Here is a 23,396-nt window from a genome sequence, read left to right on the forward strand (position 1 = left end):
TTGCTCGACAAAGAAGCCTTCAGTGAAATCAGGCGTAAATATGACAATACAGGTATTCAGATTAGGGCACCACCTGAAGTATAAAACGAATCCTTCCACTTAATACGTTAGTTCTCGGGCTTGTACTATTTTCCTCTTCTGAATGTTTATCGTGTTTAATATGAATATAGGTTTCAGATAAAGGTGTGATTAGCCTGTGCTGATTGTTACTGGTGAACTGAGGAAAACTTGATTCCTGGAGTTCCAAAGATACAACCCGACAAACCTGAGGAAAACAGAAAACCCATACTGTTGGCGACACTGATTAGCGACAATCTCGCTATGTGATTATTGTGTTGTTTAAGCATGGAGTGTGGGAGTAGGACTGTGTGGATGTTATGTAGGAAAAAATTAGAAGGACTGCGTAAAATATATGATAGTGATGTTGATCTTTGAGAGCGAGTTTAGTTATTGTTAATGACTGTAAGGAGTCCATAGTCTGCTTTGCTGCGACCATAGCAGCTGAACTAGGTTAAGTTTATCTGTCAAAAATTTACTTTTTTTGGTTTTAAACAGTTTATTGTTCTTTCTGCGAGTTTATTATTGTTTTTATGAACACTATGTACGTCACAGTAAATTATTTTCTCGTCGTGAATGAATATATTCATACGATTCATGATTAAGTAGTACACTTCCAGTTGAGAAAGGGGCGGAACTTGTCACCGGGAGTAAGGCCTAATATTCAGGAATGCGTTCCTGTGGAACGAAGCTGAATACATCCGCGATATTTTTCTATTAGTAGAAGTTTGGCGCAGTGGTTAGACACTGGACTCGCCATCGGGAGGACGACGGTTCAATCCCGCGTCCGGCCATCCTGATTTAGGTTTTCCGTGATTTCCCTAAATCGCTCCAGGCAAATGCCGGAATGGTTCCTTTCAAAGGGCACGGCCGACTTCCTTCCCCGTCCTTCCCTAATCCGATGACCTCGCTGTCTGGTCTCCTTCCCCGAAACAACCAACCAACCTAGAAGTTTGAGAACCAGTGTGGGTACACGAATGTAAACAAATTGATTGTATATTGAATTTGCAGACCTAGTAGCCTCCGTATGACAGCCTCACTTATTTCGTTTTTAGTGGATGTTGCTGTGGTTCTCTATGGTAGCGTTTAATTCGAATCAATAATTGAAGTTAGATCTTCTTTATAAGAGGTTGTAATGGTGCAGTGTGTCTATTATGATTTTCAGATCTTTTATGAAAAATATCTCAGACAGAATTTGTGACAGGTCGGTTTATTTTACAGCTTTATCAAACATGGCTCCTCCTCCGATTGTAACCGGAATTTCTCCCAAAGAAGGACCTCCAGGGACGAGAGTGACACTGAGAGGAGAATTTCTTGGAACTAGTCCCACAGATCTCATTGGTGAGTGACGATATTCTCTATCATTATTGTTGTAGAATGGTAGCACAATCATTAATTGGCTACTTTGTGTAGATGGTACTCCCTAGCATAAGAGCAAAAAGGTGTAACTAAAGCATTGTGATAATATTTTCAAAGTGTATGGTAAGAGTTAAGCAGTGGATCTCCCTACCATTTATCATAGTTTTTGTAAACAATGTACATCAAAATACTTGTTGGGGACATGTTAGTTATGTATTACACATCGTTACGTTGATAGTTCTAATTCTTTATAAATAAAAGTGTGTTATGTATGGAGTGAATGTATATCTCATGTTATGTTGGGGGTCAGCGAGCTACCACAACCAAGGTTTTGAGAGAGGACAGTATCACGCTCCAACCCCAAGATAAGAATAAATACATAACTGAGCAACAACTGATAAACAGCTAACTTGGTGTAAACTTACCCTCTCAGGGTATTAGTGAGTGGGATTTGTATGTATTTTTGATGATGTCGGCTTTTGATTTCCAGCCAGGTGCTAGACTGCATAAATATGGCTGATACAGCTTGTCAGGTTTAGTGAGTGGGTTATACTATATGTATTTTTTGTTGTCAGATTTCCATTTCCAGCCAGGTGTGAAACAACATAAATAAGGCAGAGACAGTCTGTCAGATTTGCTGAGTTAGAAGGTCTCACTGTCAGTGTGTAGGCTGTGATATGAGTGTTTGAGTTTGTTATAGTGTTTAGGTTTTCCTAGAAAATAGTTTAGCCAACAAAGCCAAACATTAGTGTGCTTATCACTCAAATATCTTTCTTCATAGCACTGTTTATTCAAAAAAACCATACGTTCCCCCCTTCACCTGTAAACTCATGCTGTAAGCCTTGTCTTGTTCTGCTTCTTTATCTTTAATGTCACTATCTCTGTAATGGCTTTCAGGCTGAATATATAGACACACACACACACACACACACACACACACACACACACACACACACACACACGGTGATTCACGAAGATATGCAAATATTTTGTTATTCTACAAGAAAATGGAAAGAAAAAAGTTTATATAAACATAGGTCCGCACATGTTTAGTTATGGAGTTAGGGCTAATGAAAGATTTTTCCTGAAATTCAGCAACTTCACTAATATGAACCCATCACAGAACTATACAAGGTTAAAGTAAAGCACAAATTCCATTTATTTTGTTGTTATTGATCTGGTGAATCTAATAAAACACGCCCCAGACATGAATCTGCAGTAGTTTCCCAGGACATCTAGAAAAGCAAAGAAATAATTTCGTAAAATTTTTTAATTTATTAACTACTTGGCCCAATTTGTTTTTTAAATTCCAGACAATTGTAAAATGTTTCCAACAGAAGTTGTAGAGAATTTAATTTTGGAAACATGATGGTAATAACGTTAACTGAAACTGTATGAATGTGTCAGGTGTTCTGCTTTTATTAATATCATACCACATGTAAATTCATGTTAAACTGGAAAAAACCAAGCTCATTGTTAAGGAAGTTGTACACTGTACATACAGTTTCACAATACATTCACAATAAATGTTCAAAAATGTCTTCACCAAGTTCAGTGTATTTAACTGCATGTGTACGAAAAGATTCTGTAGCTCGTTTCAGTTTCACAAGGTTGTCTGTTAACTGCAGCCATAGCATTGTCATAAATAAACACCACATCAGCGTATTCCTCTCGTAAATTTGAAAGGCATCCCTCTTTCACAAACAATCGACAAACTACAACAGTTACTATGTGGTTTCACTTAAATACACTGTTGTTATTATGTTCTTTCACTGAACAGTGGAGAAAACTAACTCATTTCAAGGTGAGGAAGTGACAGAAACAACTCACTAATGGTCGCCAACAATGACCTAAACATCTTCACATTCTTAATGGAAAGTAAACAAATTTACTTGTATAATAATCTTTGCTTCTCTGTATGTTTTGGAAAACTACTGCAGATACACGTCTGGGACATATTTTATTAGATTCACCAGACCAATAACAACAAAGTAAATTGAAATCATGCTTTTCTTTAATCTCGTACAGTTTTGTGATGGCTTCAAATTAGCGAAGTTAAATTTCAGGCAAAATCTTTTATTAGCCGTAACTCTGTAACCAAACATTTGCGGACCTATGTTTACATGAACTCTTTTCTTTAGGTTTACTTGTATGGTTGTACACAATTTCGTAATCTTTCTAATTGCGTCTGGAGGTTTTTATTGAGTTTTTTATGCATGTAGTCATCTAGTTACATTTGAAATACTTTTAAAGGTCTTACAATATGTGGATGCGACTGCCAACTGTCTGCCGAATGGAAGTCACCCAACAAAATCATTGCACGATCTGGACCAGGAAAAGGTCGTGGAGACATTATTGTTACCACCCGGTCTGGTGGAAGAGGAACATCTACTGTGCAATTTAGAGGTATGTGTGCATGAAGTGCTGAGTATTGTGTATTGTGTTTGTTTTTGTTAAGGCACTTGCTCCTTACAGTGTCTTGTGTATTGTCTATATCCTTCCAAGAGCTTTTAAATTCTTTCAGGCATTGCTTACAAAGCAATTATGAAACCTCTTCATTGTAATAATTTTAGTTTTTATCTTTCCATTTTCTCAGTTGCTATTGCTGATGTAAAATAAGTGTCATTTATGTCAGTGACACACTGGGACTTATTTATATTGTACTCTGACAGAAAAACCATATTTTATAACTAACAATTCACTCAGGAAATTGTTTCCATCCAGTCTCTTCTCTTCTTTATGATGTTTTAACATGTAACAAACACTATATTATTTATTATTTAGTGCATTTCAAACATAAAGTTGTTATGAGGGTTTTCATGCTGTGTTGAAACAATGAGAACCTCTCAGCACTCAGATCACACCAGTCCTTGAGATGACCACATTTGCTGAAGCACTCTCTTCTCCCTAGCTTCAGCCACGTCAGTGTTGTCGTCGTCGTCCTCCTCCTCCTCCTCCTCCTCCTCCTCCTCCTCTTCAGTTAACAGGTGGGTTTGTTGCAGCTCTCCATGTTAGTCTATCCTGAATAACTACTGCCACCTACAGCCATTTGAATCTGCTTAATTTATTCATCATTGGTATCTTCCTTCAATTTTTACTGCCCGCACTTCTCTCCAAATACCAAATTGATAATTCTTTGGTGCCTTAGTGTGTGTCCTGTGAACTGATCGTTTCTTTTAGTCAACTTGTGCCACAAATTTCTTTTCTCCTCAGTTCACTGCAGTACTTCCCCATTTGTTATTTGATCTACCCACCTGATCATGAGCATTGCTCTGTAACACCACATTTCAAAAGCTTTTTTTGTTTTGTTTTTGTCTGAACTGCATATTGTCCATGTTTCATTTATGTACAAGGCAATATTCCAGACAAATACCTTCAGTAAAGATGCCCACAGGTAAATTTATATTTGGTGTTACCAAATTTCTTCTTTTAGAACTGCTTTCATTGCTGTACCCAGTCAGCATTTTATATCCTCTTTGCTTCAGCTATCATAATTCATTTTGTTGCTCAAATAGAAAAACTCATCTGAGGCTACTTTTAGTGTCTCATTTACTGATCAGATTCACACAGCATCATCTGGTTTAGTTCAACTATGTTCCATTACCATTGTTTATCTTCTGTTAATGTTCATCTTACAACATCTTTTCAATAGATTATCCATTCCACTCAGCTGATCATGCAAATCCTATGCCTTCTCTGAGAGAATTACAATGTTGTTAGCAAACCTCATACAAAGGCTATACCATAGGTACCCAACCCTATGTATAGATAGTGGTTGTTGTACCAATCTTATAAAGCCTGAGTTTGAAGTGTGACGATGCTACATAGTTTAGTATTCGTTTGGCAGCCATCAGTAGTGAACACCGACATGAATTTGTAAATGTAGATAAAACTGGTCATCATTGTGGAATACAGTAATTTTTATTTGAAAGTTCTTAGTCAAAATAATATTAAAGATGAGCTAGATTATATGATGGGAGAGTCTGCTCCTTCATTTACTGTCAACAAAATGTTGGATAGCGGAGTTTAAGTGAGGTCATATGAGCTGCCAAGAGGAGCACTTCATTGGTGAACCAAATGAAGTGACCACGTCAGAAATTGTGGAGAAAAGTCTCAAAATAGTGTTGGATGACTGTCGGCTGAAAATGTGTGAGCTAGCAGACATCATAGTTATTTCACAAAATTTGACAGTAGAAAGTCCAGGTAGGAATATCAACATTTATGAAAAGGATAGATTACTACTCATTGTAAGGATTACATGTTGACTTGCATACAGGAACAATGAAAAGACTTTTACAAACCGAACTTTTGGACAAAGCTCTTCCAGAAAAGAGAGGAAAATGCACACTCACATTCACACAAGCAGGCACACTTCACACACGTGACTGCTGTCTCCAGCCATTCTGGGCAGACTGCAAAATGTTGTGTTGAACATAAGCTGGATGTGGTAGGGAAGACAAAGGAATAGCAGAGCACTGGCGGTGGTGGTTGGGGGGGGGGGGGGGGGTTGAGAGGAGTGCTGTCTGGTGGATTACACAGGGATTCGAGGGTGGCAGGGCAAATCTGCCAGGTGAAGTGTTGGGAGACTGTGGGGAGGGGGGAGCAGGGAGCAGAAGAGGAGGGGTGCATAGGTGGGAAAAGACTGGTGTGTTTGTTGGCAGATAGTAGCACACATTGATGGTGAGGGGACACGAATTGGGATGAGGTGTAGGAAGAGGGGGGTCAGAAACTGTTGAGTTGAGGATGTGAGGGCAATAGATTATTATAGGTTGAGGATGGGATAATTTCAGGAGAGGAGAATGTGTTGTAAGGATAACTCCCGTTTGCACAGTTCAGAAAAGCTGGCGGTGGAAGGGAGGATACAAGGGGTGGATTGTGAAAAAGACATTGAAGTCAAGCATGTTGTGTTCAGCTGCATGTTGTGCCCCAGGGTGGTCCACTTTGCTCTTGGCCATGGTTTGGTGGAGGCCATTCATCCCCTGTGACAGGACTGAAGTAGGAAGTTGTGGATGGGCCAGGTCTTGCATCTGGCTCTTTCACAGGGATGTGATCCACCTAACCACCACTTTACCTCCAACCTGGCCTCACCATCCATCTCCAAGTCCCTTCCTTGGAGCACCAGCCTTCCAGTAGAAAAAGGACAACCATGCACAGCCTCAAAGCAGATCCTCATGTAATCATTGTACCTGTAGACAGAGGTTCCAGCATAGTCGTTGTAAATCGCAATGACTACCTGGCAGAAGGCCTCTGCCAATTGTCGTACTCCTCCACTTATAAACTCTGCCAGAGTGATTCCATCCCAGAAGTCCACCATAACCTCCGATCCGTGCTTAAAGGCTTGGGTCCTAGCTGCCCCTTCGCAGCTGGTTATTGTGTCCCGCTGAAAGAATTTTGGTCCTCATTGCCCAACACCTCCCCCAATTGCCCAAAATCTAGCAGCCCACATCAAAGATACCAACCACTTCTTTCACCAGTTCCCATCCCTTTACATGCTGGATCGCTACTCATCACTGTTGACACCACTTCCCTATACACCAACATCCCTCACGCCCATGCTCTTGCCCCTGTTGAACACTACCTCTCCCAATTTCCTTCAGGCTCCATACCCTCTACTCCATTTCCCATACATCTAATTTCATTCTAACACACAACTACTACTCCTTTGGAGGGAAGGTATGCAAACAGATATGCAGCACAGCCGTGGGCATCCACATGGCACCCTCCTATGCCAACCTCCTGAATCCATTGTGCCACAGTCCTGGGTGTTGGCCTCCTCCTCTCTGATGGCTCTATCCACACCTCTGTCCACATTAAACCAACCAACAGCACTGGCATTTCAACAGCTGCCACCCTTCCACACCAGAATATCCTTCCCATACAGCCTTGCCACTTGGGGATGCTGTATCTGCAGTGAGAGGAAAGCCCTTGCCCAGTGTGCTGAAGTTCTCACAAAGGCCTACGCAGATGGACACTATTTCCCAGACCTAGGCGGCAAACATACTTCCCATGTTGCATCCCCACACACTCCCAATCCTCCCACCACATCCAAGAACCAGCTACAAAGGAATGTCACTATACCGATGCCTCTTCTTTAGTCTTTTTCTTCTTCTTGTTTATCCCGGCTTCTTGAGACCTCTTGTGAAGAGAGACAATACAGCAAGTTCTGTAGTGGTGTAAGATAATCAATAATAATTTAACTTTTGAAACTGCCGGTTTATTGGCATTTAAGCAAAGAAAAACACTTCCATACTCTCAACAAACTTAGTGTAACATTTTGTCTGTAGTGGGCCTTAGTATGTCACAAATCATTCTAATGAATTAATTAAGCTGCTTTATAGTGTTGCTAGGCAATGTAATCAACAAAGTGATACGTGTCTCAATTAAAACTGGACCTCGATATTTTGAATAATCTTTCAGTTCATTTTTTGTCAAAATCAGAACTTGCCTCAAAATTAATTTCCAACTTCGTGCATTAAGTCCAAACGCATTTGCAACTATTGTACGCAATTTACTGGACAGCTCAATCATGCACTGGTGTGTAATGTATTTCAAATCGAGCACGCAGTTTTCAGTTTTGCCTAATGAGCTAAACGACTCTCTTGTAATAACGTGATGTATCTATCTCACGTAAAGTTTAAATGAAACTGGGTTTACTCTCTATTTGGGTCAAGATCACAAAATAAAATTCACCACACAGGTTAGCGAACTATTCACGTGCACTTTTGCACTGCAAGTGATAACTTGTTTCATTGTAAAAGCCGCACATAAATTCACACTTTTATAACAAATTTGGTGCCCCTTGCATCGCTACACCACCTTTGTCACTTCATATCATGCTGGACTGGGACAACTGAACCACATCCTTCCACAGGGCTTTGATTATCTGTCATCATACCCTTAAATAAGAGACATTCTAGCCAAGATTTTTCCCACCCCTTCTAAAGTGGTGTTGTGTCACTCATCCAACCTCCACAACATCCTAGTCCATCCCTATGCCAGTCCCAAACCCAGCCCCTTGCCACAGGAATCATATCTCTGTGGAAGGCCCAGGTGCGAGACCAACCCAATCCACCCACCCAGCACTTCCTATTCCAGTTCTGTGAAAGGCTTATCCTACCCCATCAGAGACCAGATCACCTGTGAAAGCAGCTACATCATATACCAGCTCCACTGCAGTCATTGGTATATGATGTAGCTGCTTTTTATATTGGTATGACTACCAACAAGCTGTCTACCAGGATGAACAGCCGCTACCAAACTGTGGCCAAGAGCAGAGCCAAACACACAGCTGAATGTAAAATGCGTGATTTCTATGACTGCTTCACTACATGACCCACCCGGATCCTCACTTCCCCTGTCAACTTTTCTGAATTGCACAGATGGGAGTTATTCTAAGAACGCATTCTATACTCGTGAAATTATCCCAGCATCAACCTATGGTTACCTACTGTCCCCATGCCCTCCGCTGAACAGTTTCAGCCCCCTCTGTCCTATCACTACTACCCTATTTGCTCCTTTCACCCTGATTGTGTGCTCATCTCTGCCAATGCGTCCGCCCATCTTCCCTCCCCCCATGTACCCAGCTATTCCTCCCCTTTTGTGCCCCACTCCATATTGTTGCTTTTGTTCGATACAACAGTTGCAGTCTGCCCAATGCGGCCGAAGATAGTACTGCTGAGTGTGTGAGGTGTGCCTGCTTGTTTTTGTGTGTGTGTGTGTGTGTGTGTGTGTGTGTGTGTGTGTGTGTGTTTTCCTTTCTTTTTCTGAAGAAGGGTTTGGCCAAGAGTGCAGTTGTAATAGTCTTTTCATTGTGTCTGTCTGCAACTCAGTCTGTCATCTTTATGGTGACTAGCAATCTATCCTTTTCATAATTGTGGACAGAAAATTGTGTGCAAGTTGAGTCCTGGGTTTGGACAATAGAACAGAAGTGGTGTCAGGGGGATGTTGCAGTTGCGTGTTTGGGAATGTTTCACTGCAATAAAAACACATTTTGTGTCAATTCATAACCATGGATGGAATATGGGTCCATCACATCACACCTGATATGAAGGAACAGTCAGAACACTGGATTGAAAAGGTAAAATTGGCTCCAAAGAAGGCAGAGACAATTCCATCTGCTGGCAAGGTTATGGTTACATTTTTTGGGTTGTGCATGGGGTGATTTTCATTGATTATCTTCAGAAATGAAAAACAATAAATGGTGAGTATTTTCTGAACTTATTGCAGTATTTTCTGAACTTATTGCAGTATTTTCTGAACTTATTGCAGTATTTTCTGAACTTATTGCAGTATTTTCTGAACTTATTGCAGTATTTTCTGAACTTATTGCAGTATTTTCTGAACTTATTGCAGTATTTTCTGAACTTATTGCAGTATTTTCTGAACTTATTGCAGTATTTTCTGAACTTATTGCAGTATTTTCTGAACTTATTGCAGTATTTTCTGAACTTACTGCAGCATTTGACTGATAAAATCAAGCAATTGCATAAAAGCAAGTTATTTTTATCGTGACAATGCAGCAGTTCACAAACCTATTATTGCCATAGCGAAAATCAGTGATTTAAAGTTCAAATTGCTTCGTAATGCACTTTATTCTCCAGATTTATCCCCTCTGATTATATTCTGTTACCAGGCTTTAAGAAATGAATGGCTTGGTGGTAAAAGATTTGCCAAATATGAATTGGTGGAGTCTGCAGCTGACAGCTTTTTTGTGGAGCTCAGTGTTTGTCACTATACATAGGGTATCAAAGCTATTCAACATTGATGGGAAAAGTATATTGAGCTGAAATGAAACTATGTGGAGAAATAAAGATGTTTTCCCCTACATTTTTGTGTTTTCTTTGTCCGCTTTGTAGCTGCTGGGACAGTCCTTGTAATTTATATTTCTTCTCCTTGAACTTCAATTTCATCTTCAAATTTTTTGTTGGTTTCCTTTACTGCTTGCTCAGTGTGCAGATTGAATAACATTACGAATAGACTATACTACTGTCATACTCCCTTCTCAACTACTGCTACTCTTTCATGACTGACTCCCCCCTGCGGGTCCAGGGGTTAGAATAGGCCCGAGGTATTCCTGCCTGTCGAAAGAGGCAACTAAAAGGAGTCTCTCACTTTTCGGCCCTAAGAGTTCAGGTCCCATTCTATGGTTTGACCTGCCGCTTTTGAAATTCTACAGAAGTGCAGGCCATATGGGGAAGGACGCCTTACGTGGTGCATGAGCTATCCATAGTGCTGTAAGATTCGAACTCCTGAATCTCTTGTCATGGCTTTGCATCTCTACCTGTGATTCAACTATTTGGGTGAGGACACTTTCCAGGGTATGTCACCTTCTTCTGTTGTCTCCTGTCCTCTTTCGACCCCATGACGATATTGGATTTCTCTGTGCCCAATATCCAGCACGGTAGCCTGGCCATTGTGGTGGGGCCGTCATGTACCTATTTGGTGGTAGCCCCTTGACAACACAGAGATCACACTGCTGATGCCTGAGCTGTAAACTCCCCACATATGTGAAGGAGTAGATGCCTGTATTCCTGGGTTATCAGGACTCCCAGCAGTGGCCATCGTGCCAGTTGGCCTTTGCTGTGGCTGGGTGGCATCCATGGGGCGAGCCCATGATTGGAGTGGATGGCATCAGGGCGAATGACCCACAATGAAGTGGACTAAGTCATCTCTTGCTGGTGATCGTACGGCACCAGTAGTCTCTAAGAAGGGCAAGATCAAATACAATGCCGACAGGTATGACCCTAAATTGTTTCCCTCCCTCGCTACACCATGGGAGGAACATAGGGCTACAGAATGGAGAGAGCCATATTCGTCTCAGTTTTTAGTCTGTATCACAACTGATGGGGACTCCTATCTGCCTATGAACCCTCAATTTTTCGTTGAACACCTTCAGGATAAGTTTGGAGAAGTGACAACACTGTCCAAGATGCGAAACGGTGCAGTCTTAAATCAGACAGTTTCCCCAGCCCAATCCCAAGTGTTACTTGCCTGTGACATGCTGGGTGATATTCCTGTTTCTGTCACTCCCTATAAAAGCCTCATCATGGTCCAGGGGATCATTTTCCATTATGATCTCCTCTTTCAGTCTGATGATGAGCTCTGCACCAATTTAGAACGGTGGGGTGTTCATTTCATCTGGTGCGTTTACAGGGGACCAAAAGACAACAGGGTTGCTACCGGTGCCTTCATCTTGGCGTTTGAGGGTGATTAATTGCCTGAAACGCTGAGACGTTAAACCATACGTCCCTCGCCCATGTGGTGCTTTAAGTGTTGGAAGTTCGCGCACATGTCTTCCCGCTGCACTTTCAGCGCCACGTGTTGAGACTGCAGATGTCCACTGCACCCATATACTCCATAAGCGCCTTCTCCCACTTGCATCAACTGTGGAGAGCACCACTCTCCCTGCTCGCCAGACTGCCCAGTACTCCAAAAGGCGCGGAACATCATGAAGTACAAGACCCTGGACCGGCAGACTTACAAAGAGGCTAAATGTAAATTTGAAAGATTACACCCCATTCGGTTGATGTCGACAAATGCTGCAGCTATGTCACCATTGCTGTCCCAAGTGCCAGCGGTTCCTCACTCTGTCCCACAACCAGGGAGCCCTCCAGGCCACCTGAATACATCCAGCACCTTGGTGGTAGGTGGCAAATGTTCCTCCATTGCTCTCAAAGCACCTACTTCGGGAACAAGGCCCCCTCAAATGCAAGGGACATCGGTCCCCTCCCCCCCTGTTGGAGAAGCAACAGCCTCCTCCGGCTCCTCTCATGTGGAAGGGGTCCCTTGAGGTCCTCTCTCCCAAGGTCTCCACCAATGCCATGGTGGACACTGGCCAGTGGCTTAAGGAGCCATAAGCTACTGGACGAAGAGCTTCACGATCTTCTCCCATGCCTGAAGCTGCTTGGGAGAATTCTTCCCAGCAAGCCCCTAAAGAGAAGCGAGAGAGCAAGCAAACTAAGAAGTACTCTGCTAAGAAACAGGACCCTCTGGTTGTCCCAACACCACCACCACTCCCTATCAATTCTGCATCTGAGGCTGCAGTGGAGATCTTAGCGTCCTCTGCAGACCTGGATCTCACTGATGCCTCATCCACTATAGAAATGGCTACAAATACTCAATCGGTGGCAGCAGGTGACCCTAAGGCGTAACCTGCCTCCATGCGCACTTCATGCCTTCCCAACCTCACGATAACGTCATCCTCCAGTGGAATCGCAGTGGTTTTTTCCACCACCTGGATCTGCTACGGCAACTCTTAAGCTTGACACCTGCTTTCTGCATTGCTCTTCAGGAAACCTGGTTCCCTGAAATGCGGACCCCTGCCCTCTGCGGCTATAGGGGATATTACCAAGAACCGTAGTGACTATAGTAGAGTGTCAGGTGGAGTCTGTGTCCTAAACTCAGTATGCAGTAAACCTGTGCCCTGCAAACCCCTCTTGGAGCTGTGGCTGTTAGGATAAGGACGACACAGGAAATAACTGTCTACAACGTATATCGTCCTCCTGATGGTGCAATACCCCTGATCGCATTGGCTGCACTGATTGATCAACTCCCTAAACTTTTCCTGCTTTTGGGATATTTTAACACTCAAAACTCCTTGAGGAGTGGCACCGTGCTTACTGGCCGAAGCAGAGATGTCGAATGTTCACTGTCGCAACTCGACCTCTACCTGTTAAATACAGGTGCCCCCACACATTTGAGTGTGGCACATGGCACGTATTTGGCCATTGCTCTCTCGATTTGCAGTCCTGGACTTCTCCCATCTATCCACTGGAGAGCACATGACAACCTATGCAGTAGTGACCACTCCCCATCTTCCTGTCACTGCCCAGATGGGCTAAAAACAAGGTGGACTGGGAAACTTTCACCTCTGCTGTCACTGTTGAATATCCCCCACATGGTAACATGGATGTGGTGGTTGAGCAGGTAACTACAACGATCGTTTCTGCGGTGGAAAACACGATCCCTCGTTCTTTAGGGTGCCCCACCAAAAGACAGTACCTTGGTGGTCGCCAGAGGCAATTATGGACCGTCAGCAAGTTCTACAGCGGCATAAGCGGCACCCTTTCCTGGAGCACCTCAAAGCCTTTAAACGGCTCCGTGTCTGTGTTCTCCAGCTTATCAAAAGACGGAAACAGGAGTGTTGGGAGAGATATGTCTCGACCATTGGGTGCCATACGTCACCTTCCCAAGTCTGGGCAAAGATCAATCGAGTTTTTGGGTACCTGACCCCAACTGGTGTTCCCGGTGTTCGCATAAATGGCGTGTTATCTACCGACGCAAACATGATTGTCGAGCACTTTGCTGAGCACTATGCCCATGCCTCTGCATCAGAGAATTACTCCCCAGCCTTTCGCTCTCTCAAACGGCTTGTGGAAGGGAAAGTCTTCTCATTCACTACATGCCACAGTGAACCCTATAATGCCCCATTTACAGAATGGGAGTTCCTCAGTGCCCTTGTACATTGGCTCGACACAGCTCCTGGGCCAGATCGGATCCACAGTCAGATGATTAAACATCTCTTCTCTGACCACAAGCGACATCTCCTTGTGATCTTCAACCAGATCTAGTGTGATGTCTTCATTCCAAAAACCCACTTGATGTGGATAGCTATTGGCCCATCAGCCTCACCAACATTCTTTGTAAGCTGCTGGAATGTATGGTGTGTTGGCAGTTGGGTCGGGTCCTAGAGTCATGTGGCCTACAGGCTGGGTGTCAGGGCAGTTTCCGCCTGGGTCGATCGACCAATGATAATCTTGTGTCCCTCGAGTCTGCCATCCGAACAGCCTTTTCCAGACACCAACACCTGGTTGCCATCTTTTTTTTATTTACTACATCGTATCCTTGTCACATTATATGAGTGGGATCTCCGAGGCCCACTCCCGATTTTTATCCAGAATTTCCTGTCGCTTTGTACTTTCTGTGTCCAAGTTGGTGCCTCCCATAGTTCCCCCCACATTCAGGAGAATGGGGTCCCGCAGGGCCCTGTATTGAGTGTATCTCTATTTTTAGTGGCCATTAACAGTCTAGCAGCAGCTGTAGGGCCGTCTGTCTCACCCTCTCTGTGTGCAGACGACTTCTGCATTTCGTACTGCTCCTCCAGTACTGGTGTTGCTGAGTGGCACCTACAGGGAACCATCCACAAGGCGCAGTCATGGGCTCTAGCCCATGGCTTCCAGTTTTCGGCCACGATGTTCTGTGTTATGCACTTCTGTTGGTGTAGTACCGTTCATTTGGAACGTGAACTTTACCTTAGACTCACTGTAGTGCCCTCCGCCACACACCGTTGGGTGGCTTGCGGAGTATCAATGTAGATGTAGATGTAGTGGAGACACATAGATTTTTAGGACTGGTTTTTGACGCCTCACCTTCATCAGGTAAGTGGAAGTGCTGGCAGTACCTCAATGCCCTCTGCTGCCTGAGCAACACCAACTGGCATGCAGATCGCTCTACGCTGCTGCAGCTCTACAGAGCCCTTGTTCAATTCTGCCTTTACTATGGGAGTCTGGCTTATGGTTTGGCAGTGCCTTCAGCGTTGCGTTTGCTTGACCCAGCACACCACTGTGGTATTTGACTATTGACAGGAGCTTTTAGGGCAAGTCCAGTGACCAGTGTCCTGGCGGAGACTGGAGTCCCTCCATTACAGGTCAGGCATGCGCAACTTCTTGCCAGTTACGTTGCACACATTTGTAGTTCTCTTGCGCGTCCGAATTACTGTCTTACAATTACAGTTCGCGTCTGATCCCTTCTGATCTATCTGAACTAGAGTCATTACCTTTAACGCCTATACTCGAGGTCCATTTGCGTACACCTCTATGGTGTACACCTAGGCCCAGGCTTCGCCTGGACCTTTCACATGGTCCAAAGGACTCAGTTCACCCCACAGTTCTCCGCTGTCACTTTCCCTCGATTCTTGATGTGTACCGAGGCCATGAAGTGGTTTACAGTGGCGGCTTGATGGCTGATGGTCTCGTCGGCTTCGCATATGCCTGTGGAGGACATATTAACAGTATTCCATGCCTGATGGGTGCAGTGTTTTCACTGCAGAGCTGGTGGCTACATCTCAAGCTCTTGAGCACATCTGTTCATGCCCTGGGGAGTCGTTTCTTCTGTGTACTGACTCCTTGAGCAGCCTACAAACTACCGACCAGTGCTACCCTTGTCATTTTTTGGTAGTGACCATCCAGGAGTCCACTATGCCCTAGAATGGTCCAATCATTCAGTGGTGTTTGTGTGGACTCCAGGACACGTCAGAATCCCAGGCAACAAACTTGCTGACAGGTTGGCCAGACAGACTACATGGAAACCGCTAATGGAGATTGGCATTCTAATAACTGACCTGCATTCATTTTTACGCCACCAGGTTTTTCGGCTTTGGGAGACGGAATGGCGTAGTCTCAATATGCACAACAAACTGCCTGCCATTAAGGAGACTATGAATGCGTGCCAGTCCTCTATGCGGGCCTCTCGCAGGGACTCTGTGGTTCTCTGTCGGCTCCGCATTGGCCACGCTTGGGCGGCACATGGCTACCTCCTGCGCTCTGAAGACCCGCCTCAGTCTTGATGCGGCACCCAGTTGACAGTGGCCCATTCATATTCCGATGCACTGTCCCACTTTGACTGTCCTGCAACAAAATCTTCAGTTACTGGACTCCTTGCCACTAATTTTATCTGTCAACGCTTCATCGGCTGATTTAGCTTTATTTTATATTTGTGAGGGTGTGTTTTATCATTTGATATAAGTTTTAGCGCATGTACTTTGTCCCTCTGTGTCCTCCACCCTCGTGCTTTTAGGATGGAGGTTTTAATGTGTTGCAGAGTGACTGGCTTCTGTTTCTTATTCTCATGGTCAGCCAGCCATGGTAATCTGTTTTGTCGTTTTAATCTCTTCTACCTGTTTCTTGCATTTCTGTGGTTTTCTCCTCCCCTTTTGTCCATTTAAGTGTTTGATGCCCTTCAGTCGTTCTTGTGGTTTTTCCTTTCTCTCCGTTTTGTGTTGTCAGTCTCGCTTGTTTTATTCTCACCCTTGTGGCATTGTTTTATTCAGAACAAGCAGTTTGGTCCCTTCCCTCCTCTTTTAAACCAACCAACCAATCATGACTGACTCTTATATCTTCAGTCTGGTTTCTGTAAAAGATGTGTTTAACAATTTGCTCCCTACATTTTATTCCTGATACCTTCAGAATTTCAAAGGGAGTAGCCCTATCAACATTGTCAAAAGCTTTCTCTGAGTTTACAAAATCTGTAAATGTTGGTTTGTCGTTTGTTAACCTATCTTCTAGGACAAGTTGTATGGTTATTATTGCCTTGGGTGTTCCTACATTTCTCCGGAACCCAAACTGAACTTCCCTAAGGTTGGCTTCCATCAGTTTTTATATTCTTCTGTAAATGATTCATGTAAATATTTCTCTACCATGACATATTAAACTGATAGTTCGACAATATTCATGCCTGCCAGTACCTACCTTCTTTGGAATCATTACATTCTTCTTGAAGTCTGAGGGTATTTTGCCTGTCTCCTATATCTTGCACACCAGGTGGAACAGTTTTTTTGTGGTTGGGTCTCCCAAGGATCTCAATAATTCTTAGTGGATGTCATCTACTCCAGGGCCTTTGTTTCCAGTAACATCATTGAGAGCGCTTTCAAATTCTTCTCAAAGTATAGTATCTCCTATCTTGTGTTTTCCACCTACTTCTCTCGTTCTATAATATGGCTTCATGTTCATTTCCCTTGTAGAGCCCTCTATAATTCCTTTCATGGTTCGCTTCTCAGCTTAGTATTGGGTTGCCGTCTCAGCTGTCGATATTCATAAAGTTGCTTCTCTTTTCTCCAAGTATCTCTTTAATATTCTGATGGGCAGTATCTACCTCTCCCCCAGTTATGCGTGCTTCTGAAGTGTAGTATTTATCCTCTATCCATTTCTGCTATCCGGTGTGCACTTAACACCAATTTGATTTTTTAGATGCCTATATTCCCTATCAGCTGTTTCTTTTACTGCATTTTTATGTCTTCACATTTGATCAGTCGAATTCAGCATCTCCTGTATTATCCAGGGATATGTAGTAGACTTGCCTTTTTACCTATTTGATCTTCTGCCTTCACTATTTCTTCTCTCAAAGCCACCCATTCGTCTTCCGCTGTGTCCATTTCCCCTGTTTCAGTCAAAAATTGCCCGATGCTCTCTATGAAATTCTCAACATCCTCAAGTTTTTTGAAATTACCTAGGTCCCATCTCCTTAATTTCCTACCTTTTCGCAGTTTCTTCAGTTTTAATGTGCAGTTCATAACCATTAAATTGCGGTGAGAGTCCACACCTGCGCCAGGAAATGTCTTGCAGTTTAAAATCAGGTTTCAAAATCTTTGCCTTATCATTATGTAATAAATCTGAGTGCTTCCAATGCCTCCAGGTCTCTTCCAAATGTACAGCCTTTGTACGTTGTTATTAAACCAAGTGTCAGTTATTATTAAATTATGCTTCTTTAACTTTTGCAACTACTGAGTTCCAGTTACTCATCACAATTAAATTTTCACCGAGTGAGGTGGTGCAATGGTTAGCGCACTGGACTCGTAATAGGTAGTATGACAATTCAAACCTGCATCCGGCCACCCTGGTTTAGGTTTTCCTTGATTTCTCTAAATTGCTTCAGGCAAATGCTGGGATGGTTCCTTTGAAGGGGCACGTCCAACTTCCATTCCCATCCTTCCCTCACCCGATGGGACCGATGACCTCACTGTTTGGTCCCCTCCCCCAAATCAACCAACCAACCACTTGAGGGTCCTTAATTATCTGCCTAATTTCTTTTGATCCATCATACATTCTTTCAGTCTTTTCACCAACTGCAGAACTAGTGGACATATGAAATTTTACTATTGTGTTGGGTGTTGGCTTTGTGTCTGTCTGTGGTACAATTATGTGTTCACCATGCTGTTCGTAGTAGCTTACATCTACATCCACATTCATACTCCACAAGCCACCCAACAGTGTGTGGCGGAGGGCACTTTACATGCCACTGTCATTACCTCCCTTTCCTGTTCCAGTCGCCTATGGTTCGCGGGAAGAACGACTGCTGGAAAGCCTCCGTGCCCGCTCGAATCTCTCTAATTTTACATTTGTGATCTCCTAGGGGGGTATAAGTAGGGGGAAGCAATACATTTGATACCTCATACGGAAATGCACCCTCTTGAAACCTGGACAGCAAGCTACACTGCGATGCAGAGCGCCTCTCTTGCAGAGTCTGCCACTTGAGTTTGCTAACATCTCCTTAATGCTATCACACTTACCAAATAACCCTGTGACGAAACGTACTGCTCTTCTTTGGATCTTCTCTATCTCCTCTGTCAACCCGACCTGGTACGGATCCCACACTGATGAGCAATACTCAAGTATAGTTTGAACGAGTGTTTTGTTATCCACCTCCTTTGTTGATGGACTACATTTTCTAAGGATTCTACCAATGAATCTCAACCTGGCACCCGCCTTACCAACAATTAATTTTATATGATCATTCCACTTCAAATCGTTCTGTACGCATACCCCCAGATATTTTACAGAAGTAACTGCTACCAGTGTTTGTTCCGCTATTATATAATCGTACAATAAAGGATCCTTCTTTCTATGTATTCACAATACATTACTTTTGTCTATGTTAAGGTTCAGTTGCCTTGCTACTCCCTGAACCAAGTGCCTATCCACTGCAGATCTTCCTGCATTTCGCTGTTAACCCTCCAATGCCACAACCTCCCTGTATACCACAGCATCATCCGCGAAAAGCCGCATGGAACTTCCGACACTATCTACTAGGTCATTTATATATATTGTGAAAAGCAATGGTCCCATAACACTCCCCTGTGGCACCCGAATTCCTGTTTTCTTACTTGCTATTAGGCTTACTCCTGTATTACTCTTATTTAGTTTTGTGTGTATAATCCTGTACTCATTTGACCAGAAGTCTTGATCTTCCTACCACTGCACTTTACTGATTCCTACTGTATCTTACTTCAACCTATCCATGTCCCTTTTTATGTTCTCTGATCTCTCTACCCAGTTATGAGGTCTTAACATTCCAAGTTCCAATGACTAGAATGCCAATTCCGTTTTTCCTGGTGCTGGTATCCTTAGTTGTCCCCACTCAGAGATCCAAATGGGGATCTATTTCAGCATTGGAATATTTTACCCTAGATGACGCCATCATTTAACCATGCAGAAGAGCTGTATACCCTCAGAAAATTAACAGCTGTAGTCCCCTTCCTTTCAGCATGCCGGAACATCTTAAATTTCTGTATTGAAGCTTAAATGCTGTTGAGTATTAGTATAATGTAATGATTTCCCCTACAGTTAAATGGTTAGTCAGCCACATTTTTGTTGGCTAATAACTTGGACTAGCTTCTGTCCCTGCTTCCCGAGTTTCAATGCAGTGCTGCTTCTGTTTGCTTACAGTGCCTGTTGATGATTTACACTAAGGACAAATTTTTCAGCATGTAGACTGTCAGTGGCAGGAAAAGCATTTCTGAAAAAGAGAAATTTGTTAACATCAAACACAGATTTAAGTGTTAGGAAGTATTTTCTAAAAGTATTTATACAAAAAATGGAAATGAGCATATGGCTTCATTGGCCGGGAGGCCCCATCCAGGGAAGTTAGGTTGCCAAGTGCAAGTCTTATTTCATTCAACGCCACATTGGGTGACTTGCATGCCAGTGATGAGGATTTATATGGAGTGTAGCCATGTGTGGAAGCAGAACATGCACAATAAACAATTTAGACAAGAAGAGAATAGAAGCTTTTGAAATGCGGTGCTACAGAAGACTGCTGAAGATTAGATGGATAGATCATGTAACCAATGAAGAGGTACTGAATGGGATTGGGAAGAATGGAAATATGTGTCACACGGTGACTAGGAGAATGGATTGGTTGATAGGACGCCTTGTGAGACATTGAGGCATCACCAACTTAGTATTGGAGGGAAGTGTGGGGGGTAAAAATCAGGAGGAGACCAAGAATGAATACAGTAAGCAGATTCAGAAGGACGTAGGTTGCAGTAGTTACTGAGGTAAGAAGAGGCTTCTACAGGATAGAGTAGCATGGAGAGCTGCTTTGGACTGAAGACAACAACAACACAAATAACAAGATATCTGTGCAGATTTATTTGTCTGACAGTGTATTACTTAGCAAATATGATTCCATACAATATTGTGGAAATGACAGGTTGTTATCTTCCTTTGGAGTGGTTGTGAAATGTCTTTGATATATACTTGTCACTGTGACATTTTAATTGAAATAACTTTATACAAGATACTAGCAGACCCAGCAATGAGTCACAATTGCTACATATGTATGGGAATTGCATATGCATCCAAGATTCCATGCCCTACCCTGCCCATCTTCCCCCCCCCCCCCCCCCTCTCTCTCTCTCTCTCTCTCTCTCTCTCTCTCTCTCTCGCTCTCTCTCTCTGTACATTCCCTCCCCCTCACCCACTTCCCCATCTCTCCTGTCTCTGCCCATCTCTCCCTCCCATCTCTCTATACCCATTGCTGTCTGAATGTCCAATAGCTCTGTACATCTCCTGCAACACTCCCCCTCCTCTCCCCCAATTCTCTCTGTGCATAACCTCCTCCAACCTTTCACTGTCTATCTCCCCCACTCCCATGTCCATTTCCATCTGAATGTTTGTTAGAGTGTTGTGTAAAAATTTGTAATAAATTGGTTAAAAACTTGGAGAGTTTTTCGCAACATCTTTCAGGTGATGCCCTTAAGACTAACTAGTACAGAACCAGTAAACCCCCATCCCGAGTTCTTCAAAGAATCTAACTCCCATGTATAAAACATCATATCTCCAGGTACATTCAGTTCTCTATGTGGATGCTGGCTGCAAAATGTGTTGCAAGTAGAGTAAGTGTTGCAAATAGAGTAAGTAGTAAAGACATAATAAATTAAAACATCATGCCAGATGCTGCATGAACAGTGAATATGCATTAAGCAATAAAATTTTTTTCCTTTCAAATTTTTTATTTATTTATTTATTTATTTTTGGGTGTGGGGGGTGATGTCAATGAGAAAAAGTTTAGTAAAGGTTGGAAATTATGTGTAGAATGTGTTGGAAGTCTCTAAATGCTCTCATTCTCAAATACCAAACGAATGAGTAATTAGACTCTGTGAATTATGCTGCCTCAAGGTATATAAACAGTTCTTAACAGCAGTGCTTGTCTAACCATATCAAACCTTTAACATAAGATCATAGCTCTTCATGCGTGGGTTGTGATAGCCTTTCAAATTCAGTCAATAACTATATGAAAAGTAGAAAATCAAATTTTTGCTGCCTCCAGAAACCATTGGGTAGGCAACCTGCAAATGGGACCAAGCCTCAGAATAGTCATTTAGCAATAAAGATACACACACTGACACATACTTGCCTAGTTTCATTGTTATGGCTAACCACATTTGTCTTGTCTCACTGGAGGTGGTCCGTGGTTTCAGTACAGGGAAGGCTGCAAATTTGTTGCCAGTGTTGTCAAATTATCAAGAGCCCAAGTGTTCTACCAATTTTAGATCCCTTCAGTTATTTTTCACAATATGTGTTTTTGTCATTTGTATATAGGTATCGCACTTCTTGCAAAAACTGTCAAAGTGGGACACAAGTAACAACAAGAAATTTGGGAATAATACGCATTATCAAGTAAATATCACTTGATATCAACAGTTTTAAAAACATCAGATTTAATTATTTAAACCTGAGTTGAAAATATTTGAAATACTTCCTGGTGATTTAAATTCTTTAATAAATGAGTGAAAAATCTATTTTAAAACATCTTTTGATGTGGCTCCAATTAGAGTTTTTAAGTTCACGTTGTGCCTTCTCTTGTCATACTCACAATAGATGGGTCCATCTCATCCAGAGGTTTGAGTGACTGCCTCTCCTTTCTAACCTTTCCCAATCTCTTCCACTTTATTCCCTGAAGAAGAATGTAATTGTTCTGAAAACAAGGAATAGTTTTTTGTTTGTGAATATTTATATTGGCGGTACTGTAATTTTATCTGCTGAAAGTACTGGTAAGCCATTTTGTCTCTTTGTAATGGTATAATTACGTCAAGTGAACTTCCTTTAGAGACAAATTTAGGTTACATCTTTTCTTTTCCTTTGTAATCCTTGTAACAGTTATTTTCAATTTTCACATTTAGAACTCTTAAGTAATTGTGTAAACAGACACGAGACTCTGCTGCCCATCGCTGGGTTCAGTCGTAGGTTTGCTGCTGGGTGTGAGGAAGAGGTTGGTGGGGCTACATCTATGGATGGCTCCTGATGACAGAATAACAACATTTATTGGACAACTGCAATACATTGGTTATTGGCCCTCTGGGTGGGGGTTTGCTTCTGCTCCTAATGTTCTCAGCAGTGACGAAGGTGGCTGGCTGTTGCTCAGACGTGCACCCGCTGAGGTAACTGTAGCTGCGCTGGCACAACTGAAACCCGCTGTCTTTGCAGTGGTGCTACGGCCTTGCTGGTTTGTACCATGGAGACTGGAACCACGTGCTGTGAGCCTCTGTTGTTCGATACAATATTCTGTCCTCTGTGCAGGACTACTTTTATTTAGCAAACCACTGACAGTCCTCCATTCAGTTATGTCACTGCCTGTGCATTCCATAGCATGTACCTTACAGTTGAGTCCATCTGCATTAGTGTGCAACCTTCCTGGGTAATATACTACCTCACAATCAAATTCGCTTAACCGCACCCAATTCCAAAAATCACTTCAAGCATTTCCTTCTCTGTAGTGGTATAATTTCATTTAGCATTATTGAGCTGCTGTGAAATATATGCAATAGGGTGTCCTGTCCATCTACTTTGAGACTAAAAATAATCCTTAGCACAAAAGTGCTTGAATCACAAGAAAGAATAAATGGGTTTTCAAAGTCTGGCTAGACAAAAACGGGACTAGACGTCAACAGATCTTTTAACTTCTGGAACGCCATCTCTCACTAAGCT

At 42.8% G+C, this 23,396-nt stretch overlaps 1 protein-coding gene across 1 annotated transcript in view; it reads left to right on the top strand.

Moving 5' to 3' along the window:
• Positions 1 to 333: 333 nt before the first annotated feature.
• LOC126483914 (exocyst complex component 2) overlaps positions 334 to 23,396 on the top strand; it is a 125,714-nt gene continuing 102,651 nt past the window's right edge. The window contains 3 exon segments of the mRNA XM_050107187.1: positions 334 to 510; positions 1,279 to 1,398; positions 3,670 to 3,822. Of these exon segments, the coding sequence (XP_049963144.1) occupies positions 1,290 to 1,398; positions 3,670 to 3,822 (262 nt within the window). The 5' untranslated portion in view covers positions 334 to 510; positions 1,279 to 1,289.

The sequence above is a fragment of the Schistocerca serialis genome, chromosome 6 (genome assembly GCF_023864345.2).
Source record: "Schistocerca serialis cubense isolate TAMUIC-IGC-003099 chromosome 6, iqSchSeri2.2, whole genome shotgun sequence".
In the NCBI taxonomy this organism is placed as follows: domain Eukaryota; kingdom Metazoa; phylum Arthropoda; class Insecta; order Orthoptera; family Acrididae; genus Schistocerca; species Schistocerca serialis.